The 20504-nt window shown below is 47.8% G+C and overlaps 1 protein-coding gene and 1 long non-coding RNA gene across 31 annotated transcripts in view; one reads left to right on the top strand and one right to left on the bottom strand.

Annotated features, from left to right (window-relative positions):
* Positions 1-10630, bottom strand: part of LOC102069628 (uncharacterized) — a 77279-nt gene extending 66649 nt beyond the window's left edge. For 18 of the 27 annotated variants that reach the window (XR_012582094.1, XR_012582112.1, XR_012582105.1 and 15 more), the window contains exons 1-3: positions 10238-10630; positions 7597-9644; positions 1531-7515 (exon numbers count right to left, since the gene is read on the bottom strand). This is a non-coding gene — a long non-coding RNA (uncharacterized LOC102069628). The remainder of the gene's footprint in view (positions 1-1530; positions 7516-7596; positions 9645-10237) is intronic. The other 9 variants (XR_012582092.1, XR_012582097.1, XR_012582093.1 and 6 more) reach the window with 4 other exon arrangements.
* Positions 5771-20163, top strand: NR2F2 (nuclear receptor subfamily 2 group F member 2). 4 transcript variants are annotated; one of them, XM_074549200.1, is made up of 4 exons: positions 5771-5904; positions 6640-6701; positions 14500-15027; positions 18217-20163. In XM_074549200.1, exons 2-4 carry the CDS (start codon positions 6659-6661, stop codon positions 18489-18491), a joined length of 846 nt encoding a protein of 281 aa, XP_074405301.1. In that variant the 5' UTR covers positions 5771-5904; positions 6640-6658; the 3' UTR covers positions 18492-20163. The 4 variants fall into 4 exon arrangements, with proteins under 4 accessions (XP_074405301.1, XP_074405300.1, XP_014120063.1 ...); XM_074549199.1 differs by lacking the exon at positions 5771-5904 and having other exon boundaries at positions 6556-6701; XM_014264588.3 differs by lacking the exons at positions 5771-5904; positions 6640-6701 and adding an exon at positions 12096-12677.
* The last annotated feature ends 341 nt before the right edge of the window (positions 20164-20504 follow it).

The following is a 20504-nucleotide window of genomic DNA, read 5'->3' as shown; positions in this document are numbered from 1 at the left end:
AGCTCTACTGTGGACAAGAAGCTCAAGAGATTGGTGCTGGTCCTAAAGATGGAGATTGCTTTGCTTTTTGCTGATGGTTCTAGAATCTTTCATTCCCTCCACGTTTAGGAAAAAAAAATTTAAATATTAAATAATATTGAAATGGTGTGAAGGGGATGAATTGTCTCACAAATATCCATATATTCATATATTTATATGCCTCCGGATGCATAGGAAAGAGAAAAGTTCCCTATTTCCATATTTCCTTTGGCTGAAGGGAGGGAATGAAGGGAGCAGAAATCATTTTAAGCTTTGCCCTCCCGGCGGATCGACCCCTCTCGCAAATCCCTTTCTCCCGGCCGCCCTCCCTCGCTCACAGCCCCGCGCAGTTAACCTTGGAGCGGCGCCGGGCAGGGAAGGGTTAATGAAACCCAGCTCTTTACGACCTCCAGGGTCAGACTCTTCCTATCTGCAATCTAAGGAATTAGGTAAGGAGGTTATAAGATTATAGTGAAAGGAGTTATAGGCCCTCGTAGCCTCACACCTGAACATATTGGGCTAATCCACTGGGATTCTTAAAAATCGCTTCAGCTATGGAAAACTGTTAATTAGGCTGGGTCTGTCCCGAGGTTTCCTGTTGCATTAGAGATCCAGCCGAGCTGCCTGCGCTCCTTAGGCTCGACTGAAACGTTCATAGTGTGCCCAACTTTCTGTCCCTTCTCCACAGCTGAAATCACCACCAGCCCCTGATTTCGGGGTTAAAAAATAGCAAAGCTGGGGGGAAATTCAACTCGAGAGATGAACAAAAGTCACCCCCCTCCGGTCCCTGAGCCCTGGGTGCCCGGCAGGCTATTTGCAGCTGTTTCTAACTTCAGTGTTTGTTTACAGTAGCAAAATTAGCACTTGGAGGAGAAGTGAAAAGCTGTTTTCACATCAGTTTTACTTCTCGGTTCCTAGTTTGAGATGCCTTTCCTCCCTCCCAGCAATCAGCATCATTTAAAGTGCGGCACAAACTTTCTCTCGCTGCTTTGGCTTAGTTCTCCGCAGTCGCATCCTATTTTCTGCTGAAGAAAAATACGCGGGGAGAAGGCAGCATATGAACACGGGCCAAACATCACGGATTCGAGACAAAAAAATAATAATCATAATCCCGAGCATCCCCCCAGAACGTATTTCAATGTGGCATGGCTGAGCCCTGCCCTAGTCCCAGCTTTCTGCCCTTTGGCACTCAGATATTTGCTTGTCTCCAGCAAAGTTTTCTTTAATCCGCCGAGACACCCCAGGGCTGTACCTGAACCACGGCTAAATTGCTCCCTACAGCCGATAAAATCCTGCAACAGCAGCTCCCCAACTTCAATACTTAAAGCAAGGGTTTGTTTTAGCCATTTTGTCATTTGCAGAAATGCTGAATTTTTTTATTTTTTTAAATTTTTTTCCCTATGCCACTTGTGGTCACCCTCGAATGGCAGTAATCTGTAGATTACATATTACGAGCCTTGTCATTACGTGGATAAAATGAGGTGGTTAAACGCTAAAATCCATTTTACTCACCACATTTGCTTGTGGGGAGGGAGGGGGGCGGGAAGGAGAGGGGAGGACAAACTTGTAGGAGAAGGGTTGAAACCCCTCGGATGGGAGCTGGATGTGCTGTCAGAGCCCTCTCTGCCTGCTGGGTACACGGGCTGGGCACCCCTCAACTTCACCTCCAAGGCAGGCAGGCGCCCGATCACTCCAGCCCTTCTCCCTCGCTCCTGAGCCTTTTGTCCCCATTTTCGTGGTATCTCAGCTTTGCTCCACAGAGGCGACTTTTCTCTGCCTCTCTTGGATTTGCTCTGTAGCATTTCTAGGCTCCTACTCTCCAGCTCTCCCCCCGTTTGCCTCTTTCATCTGTGTCCCTGATCCCTCTCCAGCTGATGTGATTCTTTAGAAATGTGGGTCTTATCCCGTCCCTACCTTTGCCGGCTCTGATTAGATATTATTTTTTCATTGGCTCTGCTACAATGGGTTCCTCCCTTTAATCTCTCGGTATATTTTCCCCCTCCCGGTATAACCAAATCCATGAAATTCACAGCCTCTCTCTTTGACACGACTGGTTCGTCTAATCACTCCATATCGATTTCCCTAACTCTTTTCATCCAGCTGAAGACACATTTTAAAACACTCCAAGCCAGAGTGTGCTCTTTGCTTTATACACACTAATAAAATGATTTACCCTTCTCTCTCTGCTCTCCTCACAGGAGAAAATCGTTCAAGTCGCGGCTATTTGTGTGTGATCAGTAAATATTTAGTGTGGCGACATCCTCAGCTCCTCTCCTGATCAATACGCAACCCAACAGGAGGTGGACTATTGTCCGGGTAGTGACTTGCTGAGATCTCCTTTAGATGAATCCTTTGCCCCCCATACTGTCTGTTATGATTTATCCTCGAAGGTGACCAATAAAGCAAAACCGAGTCTTTAAACCCGTCTGTTTCTAACCTGTTTACCGTGCCATTAAAGCACCTAAGCGAGGAACGGCTTCTCCATCCCCTTCTCCCACAGCCCTGGCATGGGCTGACACACGCAGGGCGCTGCTGGAAAATGGGGATCAGAGCGGGCAGCTCTGCACCCCTGAACCTCTATTCCCCTTGTTCCCCTGCAGGAAAGCCCGGCCGCTCTCTGCGCTGCGGTGTCACGGCTCTGAGAGGGCGATTCCCCGCTCGCACCCACCCTGCAGCACCCCCGGGCACAGCTCAGCCCCAGCCGGTGCCAACGGTGTGCCCAGGGATGGAGGGTGCCCCAGCAACTTCCAGCCCGCCTCCCTCCTCCTTCTCACCGCATCCCGCGGCTCTGCCTGCCCCAGGAGCAGGCTGGGGCAGGGCTGCTGGGGGATCAGTGGTTTGTTGGTTTGTTTGTTTGTCTGGGTTTTTTTGTTTGGGGTGTTTTTTTTTTTTTTTTTTTTTTTTTGAACGACGTGGAAAAGCTACAGTGAAGGAAAATAATAATAATAATAATAATAATAATGGAGATGGAGAAGAGCTTTAAAGCGCGTTTCCTGTGGTTAACCATAACGAGAGCTTTCCCAGAGTGATAAAATGGGCAGCAGGAGAAGTTCGCGTGGGGATGTGTGTGTGCTTTATCCTGATGTGCTCTTTCACTGCTGGCAAAGCCAGTGCCTCCCCTTGTAACACCCCAGGAGCTGCTGTGCCCGCAGAGGTGTCCGAGGCAGCAGTGGTGCCTGTCTGATGCAGCCTGGGTGCCTCCACACAATGGCCACCCAGTGATCTCTGCATCGCCTCTGTGTGCTCGCTCGCACCATGCCCTGCAGCCCACAGAGGTGCCCAGATATTTATTTTATCCCCGTGCGTGTGCGTTTGCACCTCAGCTCTGGGTCGGAGGCGTTCATCTCTGCAAATGGACATTGCCTGCACAGGCGCTGCATAAATCCAGGGCTGTGTATTACAGATGTGCGACTGTTATTCAAATGTAAAACCAGCTACATCCACCTGTTAACTTTGTTTAGAAACCACTTTCACTAATGGCTTTTCTCTAACTTATTCAGCCCGTTACTCGAGTATAGGAGGCAATGGAGGGGAAAAATCCATATGAAACCCTGCTCACAGCCTCTCTTCGAGAGGACACTTTCCACACCTTGCCTAGACAGGGCTCCTATAGAGCGCTTATCTCTCGAATATATCTTTATACTAATGCATACTTAATTGGTCTGTCTTGACTGTCCATATAAAACAATTTAATTAGGGTGCTTTCTGCTTTGGAAAGAAAGGAAAAAAAAATCTGCCCAGCATTTATTGTATTTAGCACCAATACAGGCAGAAAATGTTGCACAAGTTTTTGGTTGAAAGAGCACCTATGTGTCCATTGAAGGGCGTTGATCCGAAAAGACAGAGAGGACAAGTAAAATCGATTTGAAGCAACCCTCTCTGTCCCTTTCACACCATTCAGACACTCCATTCCTTCTAAGACAAAGACCCAGCGCCTTGGGAATGCTGGCAAGGAGGGGGGGGAGGGGGGGGGAAGGAGGAAAAAAGGAAAAAAAGAGGGGAGAAGAAAATAAAAAATGGAAAAAAAGCTTCAATCCCCCCAAGCGAAAGGGAGAGCTCTGAAATTCCTTCATATTGCTGTTATTTACCCCCGAAGATATGTTGAACTCCAGGATTTTCTTCAATTCGGCGTCTAACACTGCTGCTGCGAGGAATGTCCCTGGAAGGGGAGGAGGTAATTATGGCTATTAGTGCTGCGAGCCCAGCCGCAACCTTGGTCACTCGCAGGCTTTTAGGGTTAAAATAGCCCTCACCTCTGACCCCTGCGGAGCAAAGTTGTAGCTATTGCCACAAGTTGGGCCAAAGTTTTCAAATCCAGGGCTGGGCAACACCGGAGGGGGCAAACTTCTCCCTGGAATTATTTTTGGTTGGGATTTAAATCATCTTTAGTCTATTTAATTGCCTTTCCCTCCTCCTTTGGCCAAATAATCCCTTTCGGAGAGGTGGGGGGGATTTCAAAACGCCCTGCTCTCACTACCTTTCCCACTGCTCTTTCCATTTAGGTTTAATTTGGCAGATTGTTTTCAAGCATGAAAATGGTTATCATCAAACTGAATTACTGGGTCAGCCTTTCATCCAGAGATCTCAAGAATAAAAGGGGGGGTCGGGCAGGGGTGTCCCCCCCTTTAGGCTTTCCCCGCCATGACCCGTTCAGCTTTACAAAAAAAAATATAAAAAGGAGCATTTGGAAAAATGAAGAAAGGACAAAAAGCTTGGATTTGTCTCCTGTGCTTTCTGCACACCTTCACGATCCTCCCCTGCAAGGGGGGATTTTGGAAGGGGGGGCGAGGGGGTGCTCAAATTGAGGAGGGGAGGGAGCCCACAGATGCAAGTACCCCTCTGGCAATAATAAAAATTCATTCAAGTGGGCTATGTCTCCATCTTCCATGTACTGATTAGACTTAACAAGAGTGGAAACTTGTGTAGACCATATTTATGGTATTAACAAGCAGTTAAAAGATTTATCCTTCTTCTGATCAATATTGTTCGTGGCCGGTCCTTCCCCCCCACCCCCCGGGCCCTCCCCGAAGGCTGCAATGACAATCGCCTTCATACTTTTTCATCACCGATCGAGGTGGCAAAACCCTTTTGTAATTTTCATTAGCCCAGTAAACATGCAATTAACATGCAGCACTGTGGTTAACTTAATTCCTGTTTTAAGGCAAGGACAAGCAAGAAATGGAAGAGCGTTTGTTCCATTTGTCAAGTATGACACACTCCCTACCCTAACAGTTTCTTAAAATAAAAGCTCGGCTCCCCACCACCACGACCACCACCCCTCTTTCCAGAAACCCCCCACACTGATACACACACACACACAAAAAGGAGCAGGAATCCATTAGTTGGAGAGTATTCTCCTGCCAAAGGCGGTATAATGTATTCCAAATTTTCCCAAGCCCTCACTGTACCGGGGTCCCGTTCCCCCCACTCCCCCCTCCCATCCTGGGGAAGGGGGCTGACTCGCTGATATTTCTCGTGGGTGAAAGATTCAGCCTTTTCCTAACCGTATTTTTTTTTTAATTTAAATAAAATAAAACTAAACGTGCTTCCCATGATTAAAAGTTGCCATGTTTGTGAAGGGGGTGGGGAAAAATGTCTCCAAGGGTTTCAATTAGCAACAAATGATTATTGCAACGGATTTTTGGTAATGAAAAAATGTGGAGTACCTCTTTCGAGCTGGGATCTCAGGGGCAGTGAGAGAGAGAGAGAGAGAGAGAGGGGGAGAGGGAGAGAAGGAGAGAGAGAGAAAGAGATTGCTGATTAGCTCGGATTCTTTCCCAACTTGCTTTAGCGTGTGCTTGCGTTCCCTGCCGACCCTACACAGGACACTATATATTTTTTCCCCTTCGGTGCATGTGTTGATAGTCCAGCCTGTAGTTGTTTGCGGTTGGCTTTTTCTTTTCCTTTTCGTTTTTTTTTTTTTTTTTTCTGCCGGGGAGGGGGGAGGTGGGAAAGGGGGGGAGGGGGGGGCTGAAATCCGTCGCATCCATCTACCCCCACAGTCATTAACTTAGGAGATTTCCCTCTCTTATTTTTTTTTCTCCCCAATTGGAAGGGTGGGTTGTGAATATTTTTCCCCTTATTTTTTTTTCCTAATTTTTTTTTATTTTTTTAAGTCTCGCCTTTCCAGCTCCAAACAAGGTGTAGCGAGACGCTCTTCCTTCTAAGGAATGAAATGAGACAAGGATCACTCAAAGACATCTCCTACCTTGGGCTTGGGGATTTTTTCTTAAAGGCAAGGCGCACATTCCTAAGCAGCTGTGTACAAAGCCCCCCCTGAAATCTTGTCTGTGTAAAGTTAGAGTGTGTTCAGGGTGTTTTTTTTTTTCCTCTCTCTCCCAAGGCTGATCGCTAATAATACATCGAAAGCACTTCCCTTTAGGTTGTGGGAAATCTATTCCCTTCACCTTGCTTCCTTTTTTTCCCCCCCTGAAGGCTGTAACTTTACTTTTTTTTTTCTCTCTCTCTCTTTTTTTTTTTTTTTAATCAGTTTGCACAATCGCTTAGATAAACACCAAGAAGGAGACTTCTCTTTAATTACCCAACGCACATCTTTCTGGGGGGCAAACAGCGGTCTGAATTTTTTTTTTTCATTTGTTTGTTTCACCTGCCAAACTAAAGGAGAGGTAGAAAAAGGAAGATGCAAGCGATTTGGGACCTTGAACAAGGCAAATATGGTTTTGGTATGTTTACTTATAGTTTTTTTTCTTCTTCTTTGACACTTTTTTCGGGCAATGTGTTGTGATTCTTGTGTTTCTCTTTTAAGGAAAACAAAAAATCCAAAAAAGCAAATGTTAGCTAACGTGCGTCTTAAACGATCGTTTCTAAGGTTACGTGGGTTGCTCTAAGGAGGGGAAGAGGGGAGGGGGGCAGACCCAAGTATGTGTAATTGCAGCACCATCAGTTTAGCACGTCCTTTAAGCTAAATAAAGCAAAAGCAGCAAACAAACAAACAAGCGAACAAACCCAAGGACCGGAGCCGCTTTCCAGGTCCGAGGCAAAGCGCCTCCGAGTCATTTCCCCGGGAGCAGCGCCCGCTGCCCTGCCCGGCGCCGGGAACGCTCGGGCGGAGCGCGGACCGACCTGCTCCGGAGGGTGGGAGGGCAGGACAGGGGCTCTGAACTTAAGTGATAGCTATTAAACTGCCCGCGATCGCGTCGCTCCGTGCAGCTGGCAGCGTTTATTTGGGGTGGGGGGAGAAGGGGAAAAAAGAAAAAAAAAAAAAAAAAGAAAAAGAAAAAAAAGAAAAGAGGTTGTGGTGAAGGTAAAGCGCCGAGATCCCCTCTCCCCCTCCGGTCGCTTCCCTGGCTAAGCAAGTACAATGGAAAGAAGCTGGAATATACTCACCATCCGAAGGTGTGGTTGGCAGTTCGGCTGAGGCTTTAAGGCAATTATTTATCCTTCTTTTTTTTTTTTAAGTATTATTGCAAAAGACGTAGATCTGACTTTAAGCGGCAGAAGTGTTTTGCTCTGACAACAGCAAGCGAGGCTCGGATCCTCGTTAAAAAAAAAAAAATCACAAAACAGGATCTCCCCCCCCCCCCAACCCAATCCCTTACCACTATCCCTTAAAAATACCTATTCGGCACAGCTCTCGCAGAAACCCTGATGCAGAAATCTTATAGTCCGGTCTAGGAGTGCCCAAGCCAATTAATTTTAAATCCTTAGGAATTAATCAGATTAAAATGTACAGAAGTTTCATTCTCGTATGCATACGTGAGCCAAAAGTCGTTTCCCTTTAAGAGATCCTTTTCTTTTAAAGTTGAATTTTAGGCAGATAAGAGACTTACACTAGGGGGCAGCCAGATACTGTACTTGCTCCAATCTTAAGCAATTTTTTTTCCTCTCTCACAGCATATGCTCTGATTTAGCACTGTAAATTTTTCAGAGGACCCAACTCTGACAGCCCCTGGTGATTTTCAAAGTACCACAAGCCAGTGGTTAAAAATTGCATTGACTTGGAAGTTCAGAGGCACACAATAGGAGCCACTTTCCCTATTCATGGAACTTCAGTGTGGTGGAAGAGAAAAACACACACATACTACATTGAGGGAGAAGAGGAATTCATTGAATTCTGTTAGACGTAACTGCTTTCCACTGAGTTCAGAGCGAAACTCGGTATTTGTTCGATGCTGTATTCATATTGCGATTTAATCTAGAAAGAATTAGAGGACTGTTAGGCAGCTTTCTGCCAGGAAAGCAGCTTCCCCCTCCTTCCTCCTCTCTTTTTGAAACCTAAAGATTTACACCGGCTCTATCCCCAACTCAATTTTAGCAAAATAAATCCTTCCACTCCCTCTCATTAAAATAAATTTACATCTGCAGTAAAATGGCAGGAGGGATGCGTTTGTTTATTTGGAAAATCAACACGGTCTCACTTTTAAACCAGAGCATTTCTATTGTCATTAAGCCTCGGAGAAGGACAGTGGAGAATCTCCCCCTTCCTTGCGAAGCGCTCAGGTTTCGAGGATTATTTAGCGAAATTAGCTGCAGTTCATTTTTACATTCATCTCCTCTGTCTCAACCCACTCGCAGGGGTGTTTTCAAATAAATAGCAAAGCATCTAATGGTGCTAATAGATAGTTATATCGCTGCATCCCTCGAAGAGCAAATAGTTAATCTGGGGCATTCTTCATTAATGCTTGAGCAATCAGCGTATACGGCGGCTTTTAAGCGTATATCAATGGTTTTTCATTTTTACGATCATACGTTCAAACTATCAATATTGTGCGTCCTGTTAAAACCGCTTTATCTTGTGATTTCTGCATTTGTTAGGACGGCGTTTATGTTTTTTCATATGGTGAATTAATCCTGTTTACTTTGTCAGATTCGAGACAGGAAAGGTTGGTGTTGGGTTGTGCTTTGGGTTTTGGCTTTTATTTTTTTCCTCAGGAAATCCAACATCAGCAACAATCTGTGGCTATTCTGTATTTTGAACCCCCACCTTCTCCTACCCTCCCCGAAAGGTCACCTCCTCAGCTCTGGCTTGTTTGGAAACCATAAGGCAGTTCCCCACATTTTAACCTGGAAAGATTCCTTCCCCACTTTCTGTCTTCCCAGTCCCTCCTGGTCACTGTTTCGGGTAAAGGTTATTTTTTGCTCCGTGAGGATCAATGGGAACGCTGCAGCCTTGTCTTTGAAATTGAGTCGCAAAAACCTCTTCGCCCGTGGGGTCTGAACACGCCAGGTTTCCCGGCAGGACACCCTCAAGTCGAGGTGCTTTTTACAACTTTCCAACCATCTCCGCACCTGCGGCTTTAGCCACACGTTTTATTTCTGCGGCACGAGTGTGTGGGCATGTGGCAACATGAAAAAGTGTGTGTGAGGAGGTGAGGGGCAATGAGTCCCTGACAGAGTTGTGCCCAGGTCTGTGTCCCCGCGGCCGTGCTTGGTGACCGGCTGGGATGCGAGCGCTCACAGACGCGTGTGTTCGTAGAGGAGGAACGGTCCGGCCGGGCATTTATCTGTCTGTGTTAACATGTTTTCTATTTAATCTCTCCGTCTCTTCGCTTGTTCGACTGTCTTTTGGCCATTTTCACCGGGAGACGGACTCGAGTCCCCGCTCCGCTGGCCGGTAGCTCCATTCAGCGGGAAATAAACACGTCCCCGTGCTTTAGCTCTGTTACCTGCTCGTGGTACAGAACGGAGGTCGCGTTACAGAGTCGGGATACGTGTGGTCACCAAACCCCCGAACCCGCAAAACCCCGAAATAAAGTTAAAGGGGTTGAGGCGAGCCACGCCGTGGCGATGCCGCGCGGAAGGCTCGGCTGTCACGCTCTGCGGAGCGCCGTGCCGGGCTCCGGAGCTCCTGCAGCGGAGCCGCGCTCCCCTCGCTCCGGGGCGAGCGGGACCCGGGAGCGCTCGGGCGGAGCGGCGGAGCCCCCGCGCCCCGTCGAGGCCGGGCGGTGCGAGCGGCCGCTCCCGGAGCGCGGGGCACGGGCGCGCTCGGCTCGGCGCGGCTCAGCGCAGCCCGGCCCGGCTCGGCGCGGCTCCGCGGGCGGCCGGGGCTCGGCTCGGGCGGGCGGCGGGACACGGGGCGGCCGCGCCGAGCGCAGGTGCCCGGAGCGGGGCCGGGGGGTTCTGCTGTGAGACCCCCGGCGGGCTCCAGCCCGCACCGCGCTCCCCAAGAGCTTTCGGACAACCCGCGGCCGCCCCTTCCCCGCAGCGGCGGCGGCGGCAGCGCCGGGGCTCGGCTTTACTTTATTCCGTGGAGTTTTACCTCGGTTTAGCGCCTGCTTGCCGCTTTGCACCCGGCCGCCCCCTCCGACCCCCGAGGCCGTGCCCCGGCGGGCAGCCCCAGGTGAGGCGGCGGCGGCGCCGCGCTCCGCACGCCGGGTTCGCCCTCACCCCTGGCCCCGGCGGGGCGTGAGGGCGCGGGGCGGCGGACGCGGGGCGGCGGGCGGCGCTAGGACCGCGCGGGCGGCGGCGGCGGCCATGGCGGGCCGCGCAAGGGCGGCGCGGGCCAATGAGGGCCGGGGGGCGGGGCGCGCGCTCCTGGCCACTCAGGCGCCGGCCCGGTTGCCTTATAAGGCGCGCGGTCGCCATGGCGACGCGCGCTGAGTTGCAGCAGCCGTGTCAAAGTTCACTCTCCCGCCAGCGGGGCGAGCGGCCGGCGGGGAGCGCGCTCGCCGCTCCTCGGCCCACACGCCGCCCGCACCGCCCGCCCGCCCGCCCCGCCCCGCGCCGCCCCTCCCCGCCGCCGCCAGGGGAGGGGAGCGGGGGGGAGCCCCTGCTTCTTTTTATTTTGGGGCGGGGGGGGGGGGAGCGCTGGCGCGCTCTCCCCGTGGTGATTTTTTTCCCCTCCTCCCTCCCTCCCCGGCTGAGGAGCGATGCTGCGCGCTGGGTTATGATCCTTCCCTCTCCCTCTCTCTCTCTCTCTCTCTCTCTCCCTCCTCCTCCTCCTCCTCCTCCTCTCCTCCTCCTCCTCCTCCTCCTCCTCCTCCTCCCGCTCCCCTCTTTTATCATCCTGGCTGGCTGGGCGCTGCTGCGCTGGCGAGTTGACTCCTTCCCTCCCCCCCGCCCCGCGGCCCCCCTCCCCCTGCCCGCGCCGTGAGCACCGGCGGCGCGGAGGCGAGAGCCCACTTGCGAGGCGGCAGAAGCAGCATAAGGCAGCGCGGCGGCGGCGGCAGCGGCGGCGGCGGCGGGAGCGGCGGCAGCGGCACCCGAGCGGCGGCGGGAGCGGGAGCGGGAGCGGCGGCGGGGACGCGGCGCGGCGGGAGCGGCGAACCGGCGGAACGGGGCAGAGCGGAGCAGAGCGGCGGCGCCGGAGAGGAGGAACAAATAAACAATCATAATAATAATTCATAATAATCGTAATCGTAACGATCATAAGAATTTTTTTATAAAAAAAAAAAAAAAAAAAAGAGAGAGCGAGAAGGAGGAGGAAAAAAAAAAAGCCAACAGCCCCCCCACACCCCCGAGCCCAAAAGAGGGAGCGAGAGAGAGCAAGAGCGCAGCGGCCGGGCGGAGCGGCGGAGAGGAAGAATTAAAGCGAGCGAAGGAGGGAGGAGAGACAGAGCAGAGAGAGAGGAGGAAAGAGGAGGAGGAGGAAAAAAAAAAAGCCCACAAAAACAAAGCGATCGCAGTTGATGTTGCTGCTGCAAGCTGGACTTCCAAAAACTACGGCGAGACCGACCGCTCTCCGCGCCGAGAAGAGTCTCCTCCGCTGTGCGTGTTTTTTTCCGCTGTGTGTGTAATCTTTAACCTTTTATTCATTCTTATTTTGATGGCTTTCCTGAATGGCTGACTGCGAGCTTCCCTGGACCTGGCCCCCAGACACCCGCCTCTCCTCCTTCAACTACTCTGCTGCAGATCAGCTCTAAGAGAGAGAGAGGGAGATCTTTGAAGAGATTTTTTTTTTTTTCTCCTCTCTCTCTCTCTCTCTCTCTCCCCCTCTCTCCCCCACCCCCACCACCCCTTTACTTTGCTCTCCTGGAGCCCAGACAATCGACTCGCACCTCGCCCCCCCGCACACACACCTCCATCGCCCCGTGCTTCTGCACCTTCGCCGGTACCGGGAGATCCCCCCCACCCCGACCCTCCTGAAAAAAAAAAAAAAAAAAAAAAAGGCAAAACAACAAAAGCGAGAGAGGGAAAAAGAGAGAGAGAGAGAGAGAGAGGGGAGGACAAAAAAATAAAAAGACTGCTGCAAAGCTGATCTGAAAAGCAAAGCAAACAAACTTTGAAAATAAAGGGGGAACAGGAAGTTTGGCAACGGTGTCCAATAGATATGGCAATGGTAGTCGGTGCGTGGCGAGACCCCCAGGACGATGTGCCCGGAGCTCAGGGAACGCAGCCTTCGCAAGCCCCGCCGGTGCAGGGACCCCCGGCCGGGGCCCCGCACACCCCACAGACCCCGGGGCCCGGGGGCCCTCCCAGTACGCCAGCCCAGACCAACCCGCCGAGCCAGCAGAACCAAGGAGACAAGCAGCAGCAGCAGCAGCACATTGAATGTGTGGTTTGTGGGGACAAGTCTAGTGGCAAACATTATGGCCAGTTTACCTGCGAGGGTTGCAAGAGTTTCTTCAAGCGGAGTGTAAGGAGGAATCTCAGCTACACTTGTCGTGCCAACAGGAACTGTCCCATTGACCAGCACCACCGCAATCAGTGTCAGTACTGCCGCCTCAAAAAATGCCTCAAAGTTGGCATGAGACGGGAAGGTATTGGGATTTCATTTGTTTTGCAATTTTTTTTCACTCGCTGCGTTTTGGGGTTTGTTTGGTTTTCCTTTTTTTATTATTTTTAAATAATATATATAATTGCTCTTAGCATTTTTAACTTTCCTCTCCAAACCCCAAACCCAACCAGAACCTTTCCTTCCCCCCCACCCACCCCCGTCGAATAAACCAGCCAGAAACTTTCTCGTAATGAAAGAAAGCGGTGTTGGGGAGGGTGGGCAGGGAGGCAGGGGCTCTCGCATGCTTTCTCCTGCACTCGTAATTGATTTGTGTTTGTTTTGATTTTGCTGATGGAGGTTTATTGAAAGTGGATTTTTAGTTTCACGCTGCTTAGGAGCGAGATGATGATTCTGACGTGTGGTTACTTTTCCTTCGTGTTTCCTCCTGCATGCTCAGCCTTAGCCCCCGTGCCCCGAGCAGCCCTGTGTGTGTGTGTGTGTGTCTGTGCGTGTGTGTACACACACACACGGAGCCTCCCGAGATGCACACACACATATACACATACACACACGCATATATATATATCCTCCAGCACCCTGCCTTAGATTGCAATTTTACACAGGCGGTTCAAATTACTATTACAATGGGACTCACCCTACCGAGGCTCTACAGCACTCCACTGTGGATTCCCGGCCGGATTTTTCCTCCTTTAAAAATATATATACACACACACACATATCTCCACGAGTGTGTGTGTATACACACACTGCCGTGTGCCTGCCTTTCCTGGTTGTTATTTCCTCACTTTTCTCTTCTTCCTCTTATTTTCTTGTTCCTCCGGGAGAGGCAGGAAGGGGTAGAAGGGATGGGGTGGGGGGTGTAAGGAGCAGTCCAGAAGTAAGTGTGGGGTGCTCGGATCTCTGCAAGTGGAGTCTTTGTGATATAAAATTAGACGGGAAATGTGAGCCTGCAGTTTTCCAGTGCGTGCTCTGTGTCTGGACGCTGCTATGTAGGTTAAGGGTGAGGGGGCTTGGGACTCGCCGGGCTCCTCTCTTTGTGTTTCTGCAAGAGTAACTAACCTTGGAATACAGGCGATAACAAATATAAATCAAGCACATTTTTAGGCGTTCTCCCTTCTTGTCGTCTCTCTGCCTCTGAGCCCTTTTTCTCTCTCCTTTTTCTCTCGCTGTCACCGTGTAAATTTATTAACAAAATGAAAGGCCCACTTTCCATGGGCAGCGGGGGAAGGTGCCTTTGGATAATGCCCTCAGCCTCACCAGGGGACCTGCCGGGGATGTTGTGGGGTGATTTCGCCTCCTTTGGTATTTTTTACGAGAGGGGGGGGATGCATAATACCAGCAGCAACAATGTATTCAGTGGGCGAGAAACGCGTGTGGGACCAGAGCCGGGGATTTCGAACTGAAGTGTTTCTTCCTTCTCCCCTCCTCCTTCCCCATCCCGCTCCCCCAGCCTCAAACCAACGAGCTGGTTTAGGTGTAACGGAGGAAAAAAACACACAAAGACGTATCCTGCATCTCTGGAAGGAGGGGGTGGCGGTGCAGGGGAGGGGGGGATAACCGGACTGTGGTGTGTTTTGGGAAGTGAGGAGCCGGGCTCCCACAGCAGCCCCGGCCGAGCCCACAGCGTCCCTCAGCTTTTGTTGTTGCTTGACTTGACCCGAGAACTGCGGAGCCTTAGAGCGGGGCCGGGGCTGAACTCTGGCGGGGAAAATGCACGCTTCTCCCCGAAGCTGGCCGGGTGCGGGGTCACACAGGCACGCACAAGCACACAAAGCAGGCTGTATTGGAACCGATGGTCGCAATTCAGATATTAATAGCTGTAGTTTCTTCTCTATTTACTGCAGCGGTCCAGAGGGGCAGAATGCCACCCACACAGCCAACTCATGGTCAGTTCGCCTTGACAAATGGGGACCCTCTCAACTGCCATTCCTACCTATCCGGATATATCTCCCTTCTTCTGAGAGCAGAGCCCTACCCCACCTCCCGCTTTGGCAGTCAGTGCATGCAACCCAACAACATCATGGGCATCGAGAACATTTGTGAACTGGCAGCTAGGATGCTCTTCAGCGCGGTGGAGTGGGCCAGGAATATCCCCTTCTTCCCAGACCTCCAGATCACAGACCAGGTGGCCCTCCTGAGGCTGACCTGGAGCGAGTTATTTGTCCTCAACGCTGCCCAGTGCTCCATGCCCCTCCACGTAGCTCCGCTCCTGGCAGCTGCTGGCCTCCACGCTTCGCCAATGTCTGCTGACCGAGTGGTCGCCTTTATGGACCACATACGAATCTTCCAAGAGCAAGTAGAAAAACTGAAAGCATTGCATGTCGACTCTGCAGAATATAGCTGTTTAAAGGCCATAGTCCTCTTCACCTCAGGTAGGCGGCATTTCTTTGCTCCTTTTTTTGGTTTTTTTTTTTTCTTTTTCCTCTCCTCCTTCCCCGGGCCCCCCTTGAGAAGTGTTTGCTCTTGCAAAGTGTTATTGCCTGCACCCCATGCCCGCTCCCTGCCCCCCGAGAGCCAGTGCGGTCTCTTTTCCTTTTAGGAAGCGGTGCCCTGTGCTCTGCCCTGCAGGGCCTCGGATCCGAGCATCCCATCTTCTAGGGAGTGCAAATCAGGGAAAAAAATAAAATAAAAATAAAATACACACACCCCATTCATTTTAATTTTTTTTTAAGAAAAAAGCAGGCAGCCAAAATACACCCCAAGCCTAGCTGAATAATGCTGGGGACTGGGAAAGAAGGGGCCCGGGAAGAGGCACCCATTCGCCACGAGAGACTGCGCTCTTCCCATTGAAAATAATATTTTATTTAACAGTATAGCTCTGGGTTGTTGCATTTAATGACACGCATCCGAACAGCAGCAAAATCTGTTTGATGTTGTTAAATACAAGTCGTCCTATCAGTGAAACCACTTTAAAAAGAGGATCATTTTATGGGCAGCCAGGAAGGGAAAAAAGCCCTGAAGGATTAAAAATTGAATTAAAAAAAAAAAAAAGTTAAATGCGCAAATCTGAGTTTAAAATATGTTCCCTGCCATCTCATAAAATAAAATAAATCAACTTTGCAAAGAGCTGTCTCTGATTTAAACAGAATGTGGCAGTGAGCAGTTCTGTGTCATTTAAGCTAAGGGGAAAAGTTTGCATTTGTACCCAGCAGGAACTGCATAGTCCAAAGCGAGTAGCGGGTGCGAAAAGATCATTACCATAAGTAGACAGGGATAGTATGGAAAAGTAAGAGGAGGCTGAAGCTGCCGCTCCGCAGTGTAATTCCGGGGTGGCACAAGCATGACTCTCCCGAGGAAAAGACCTCGAGGTGTTTCTTAGATAATCAAAGAGGGGGGGGGGGAAATATGTGTCAACTTTTGCTGCCTAGAAATAGTGCATGAGTTATAAAGCAATAATTGAGTGCGTTGTGAAATCTAATTAGCTTGCACTAGAGTTTAACCTGGGTGAGTAATAATCCTGATATTAACTCTGGAGGCTAAATTTTTTTTTTTTTTCTTCTGAGGGAAAAAAAAAAAATCTGCTCGCTAATTTGTGCAATACGTTATCTCAGATCACTAACTTTGAGGCTGCACCGGCAACCCAGTGTGCTGGAGCCCTGGAAGTTTGGGGATTAAATTTAAAAATACATATATTTCGCCTGTAACTCATTCGGACGCTTGGGAAAGTGGCCACGCGATAAACATATGAATGGAAGCAGGACCTGCAAAATAATTACTCATCAGAGTTTTTTAAAGCCTGATATCAGGAAACAGGAAAAAAATGTAGTTTATGTGGGAAAAGAAGGGCTCACAATCCGTTCCTTGTTGTGTTAAAGGGGGTCTGGGGAACGAAGTCATTTTCTGGACTTTGTCCAGGTTCTGGGTCGTGACCTAAACTTCCTTTTATATATTATTGCTTTACACATAAAAAACTTCTCCTTTTTTTTTTCCTCCCCCCCCCAATTACTGGTGTTAAATCCTGAGGTGATCAATGAGCAGGGCGCATCTAGCCACAGGGAGACAGGGATCCCGAGTGGGAAGGGGTGTCTGTGGGGTGCTTATTTTATTTTTCTATCGTTTTTCTAGGATGCATTTTCCTCTCCCTCGCTCAGCCGCTCAGCGAGGATCCCACACACGCTCACATCCCTCCCCAGCCCCTGCCCAGCTCACACCCACACCAAGGAGTTTATTTCCAATCCTGCCTTTTCTCCCAAATCACTTTTTTTTTTTTGCTTTTTTTTTTTTTTTTTTTTTTTTTTTTAGCCTTCTGAGAAAACAATCGTCCGATCCTGTCGTAACTGTTTAATTTATGACTATTTTCAAAATGGGAGGCCTGGCGTGTAAATTGCCTCCCAACTAGATAAACGTTTCTTGTTATCTGATTCTGGGGAAGACAGCCGCATGCAAAAAAATATAGGGTGATGCTTGCAGCTTCTGCAGCACCCCAATAACCCTCCCTGATGTAAAGCAGACGCACATAGATGCATATAATGTTTGCTGCAGCCTCTTTTAAGAGGGAGGGGGGAAAAATCTGGGTTCTAATGACTCGCAGAATATGCATGTGTTAGCCCTGTGCCTAGGAAAGCCACAGGGAGGTCAGGTCACAACCTGTGCTCTTTCAGCACAGACGTCTCTGATTTAAAGGGAACTTATTGTATTTTAGCGTATCAGGGAAAAAAAAAAAAAAAGAAAAAAAAAAAGAAAAAAAAATGTCCAGACCCTATCAGGGAGTTTTCTTCTTGTAAGGGCCTTTAGGTTTAAAAAGAAGAAGAAGAGGAAAAAAAAAAAGAGGGGGGAGTGGAGGGGGGGGAAGAAAGAAAGAGAAAAGAAAAGAGGGGGGAAAAGAAACAGCTCAAATGAACAGAGAGATCACAGTTTGCATGGCTGCCTCTGAATAGGCTAAACTGACAAGATCAGTTTTAAAGGGCCACTTAAATCAGTTTCAAAGACTGAAGAAAAACGCGTTGTCTTCTTTGGGGGAGAATCTGTTGCTGGATCCGGGGCGCCATTATCTTTGGCTGGGCCAGTTTTTTATTATTATTATGATTTCTATCACTGTGAGTAGAAGTCCTTCTCATCACAGGGTTAGGCTCCCCCCAATTATTTTCCAAGAAGGGCGGGTGTGGAGAAATAGTGGCTCCCTTTCCCCCTTTTTGACTCAAGGCTTCCCCGCCCCCCCAGCCTTTCCCCCAAAAACCACAGAGATATGAAATTAGGCTTGGCCAGCACCTCCTTGCCACCCCTCAGGTCTGTCATGCCATTAGGAATCTCGACCCTGGGAGCTGTGCTCTGTCCTAAAGGAGACCCTCTAGAAGAGAGAGAAATGCAGACACACACACACACATGCACAGAGAGATTGTCCCTTTTGGTGAAACCCACTTAAACTCTGGGGGGCGAGGTGATGGCGCACGATCCACTCTTAAACCTAGACATTTGGAGAAAAAAAAAATCAAATTAAAAAATTAAAAAAAAACACCACAAACCACCAAAACCTTTTTAATCTGATGATTGCTTTCTTTTTTTTTTTTTTTTAATCTTTTCTTTCTTTTTTTTTTTTTTTTTTTTAATACACTTTCTTCTAGATGCCTGTGGTCTCTCTGATGTAGCCCATGTTGAAAGTTTACAGGAGAAGTCACAGTGTGCTTTGGAAGAGTATGTTAGGAGCCAGTATCCCAACCAGCCAACACGATTCGGGAAGCTATTACTACGTCTCCCCTCCCTTCGCACTGTCTCCTCTTCTGTCATAGAGCAATTGTTTTTCGTCCGTTTGGTAGGTAAAACCCCCATAGAAACCCTAATCAGGGATATGTTACTGTCTGGCAGCAGTTTTAACTGGCCTTACATGTCCATTCAATAAAACATCCAAGAGAGAGAGAGAGAGAGAGAGAAAAAATAAAAGGAAAAAAAAAAACAACAACACCGAGACAAAAATTTTAAAAAAATAAATAAAAATTCAAAATTGAGAAGGGAGATGTGAGTGAAAGGAAAGCAAATGACATTTGGGTTCTGGTTGTTTCTTAAATTTCCTTCTGCTAAGAAAGGATGTAAAAGGATGTTACAAGTTTGCTAAGAGAAGACAGGAAAAAATTAATGGACTGTGAATTAAAAAAAGAGACTGTCAAATGAACTTTTACAGAATGCATTAAAAACTCCCGTGTCGTTCAGAAAAAAACTTGCTACTTATCATTTTTTGTAAAAAATAAAAAAGAGGGAAAGAAAAAAAGAAAGAAGAAGAAAAGAAACGATGGTGGGCTTTTTCTTTTTTTCTTTTTTCTTCTTTTTTTTTCTTTTTTTTGGGGTAAACTTTTTAAAAAATCTCGCTTAAAGTGCATTTAAAGGAAATTTGGAGAAAATTAGCAGAACGGAAGAAAGTAAGTCTTTTTTTTCCAAATTATTAATTGTCCTATGTGTCTATGTACCTATAGCTGTTCTTTTTTGTATTTTTCTGGTTTCAAACCAGTTTATTCTGTGGTTCTATAATAATTTTTGATATAACCTTGGCTTCTTTAAAAAAAAAAATAAACTGTGTATCCTTAAAATATATGTTCTGAAAGAATTAAAACTGAGTCCACTAAAGTATCATAGGAAGAAAGGAAAAGAGAAAAAAAAAAACCCTCAACAACACAATGATGGAAGCGCACTTAAGGTGGTGACCCAAAATCTAGCTTGAAGCTGAGAGAGCTATAATTATATAGACCCGAATGAACCACACGTGTCATATAACTCCCCCCAAATCTAGGTTTTTTTGATATTTCGGACAGAAAATGAACTGTGGGGATTTATTATAGGTAGAAGGATTTTGTGTCCAAGACACACTACGGTTTTGATTTAAAAGGAAAAAAAAAAAAAAACAAACAAGCAAACAAGCAAAGTGAACTTTTGTAATTTGAATTGGGTTCCACATAGTTCATCATGAATTGTTATTAAACTCCTCTATCTGTTTGTATATTTGCAAGCCCTTTGTATTATAATAATTGTTGATATTTTCCCTTTTTAAAAAATACCATTGAAATCAGCATGACAAAATAACACTGTTGGCACTTATAGATAACGTGATTGATTCAGTATCTTAGAGTTTACAGTTTTGTGTTTAAAAAAACTGAAGGTTTTTTTTTTTTTTAAGTGCAACATTTCTGTATACTGTAAAAGTTATAATAACTGAACTGTTTGGTCGAGTCTTTGTGTGTTATATTCCAAGGAAAATTGAAAGTATTCAGAAATTAAAATATTATTTGATATCTGAAACTTGTTTGGCTGTCATAAATGTCTTTCAGAAACCACATTACTTCTCTATAGTTTGCAGTCATTTAAGTCCATAGGCGATTGATTTGTTTACTTGTCACAGTAAGTTTGTAGCAGATGTATTGTAGTGTATTTACCTGTTTAATTCCGGGATGGGGGTGGAGGACTTAAGTTCGTGGTTTATCTCTGGTTTTAGGAAGTACTATGCTGAAATGGTAAACCATCAACCCCCATTCATCTAATCCTCCTGTTAATTAAAAATGGATTTTCTGGAAAAAAAAAAAAAAGGCCCTTATTTTTGTCACACTTAAGTGCCTGCGTAGGAAAGGTATTGTTGTGAAAAAGTATTAGAAATCTGGAGATCAGTATCTATTTTATGATCAGAATGGGGCGAAAAATCTTTTGTAAATGTCTGACATACGCGCACAAGATCATTCAAGCAAGGTAATAGCAGTATTGTAAATATAGGTCAGTTGTTTGCAATGAGTTTTCTTTAAGTATGTGTGATTTTTTATAATACTCCGTAGTTGCCATCTATCGTTGTCATTGAGAGGTCTTCAAATGGAGTGGCTTTAGCTTCTAGCACTGAGGAGTCGGTTTTTAATGTATATATACTCTCAAGTGGATT

Source organism: Zonotrichia albicollis, chromosome 11 (genome assembly GCF_047830755.1).
Source record: "Zonotrichia albicollis isolate bZonAlb1 chromosome 11, bZonAlb1.hap1, whole genome shotgun sequence".
NCBI lineage: Eukaryota > Metazoa > Chordata > Aves > Passeriformes > Passerellidae > Zonotrichia > Zonotrichia albicollis.
The sequence above is the reverse complement of the archived record's forward strand: the minus strand, read 5'-3'. Positions and strand labels throughout refer to the sequence as shown.

Bases quoted from the DNA above. Each gene is read 5' to 3' on its own strand.
- NR2F2 (XM_074549198.1), top strand. From the start codon at position 12,248: ATGGCAATGGTAGTCGGTGCGTGGCGAGACCCCCAGGACGATGTGCCC. The intron at 12,678-14,478 runs GTATTGGGATTT...TAATAGCTGTAG, and splicing joins AGTTGGCATGAGACGGGAAG to TTTCTTCTCTATTTACTGCA. The intron at 15,028-18,216 runs GTAGGCGGCATT...ACTTTCTTCTAG, and splicing joins CATAGTCCTCTTCACCTCAG to ATGCCTGTGGTCTCTCTGAT.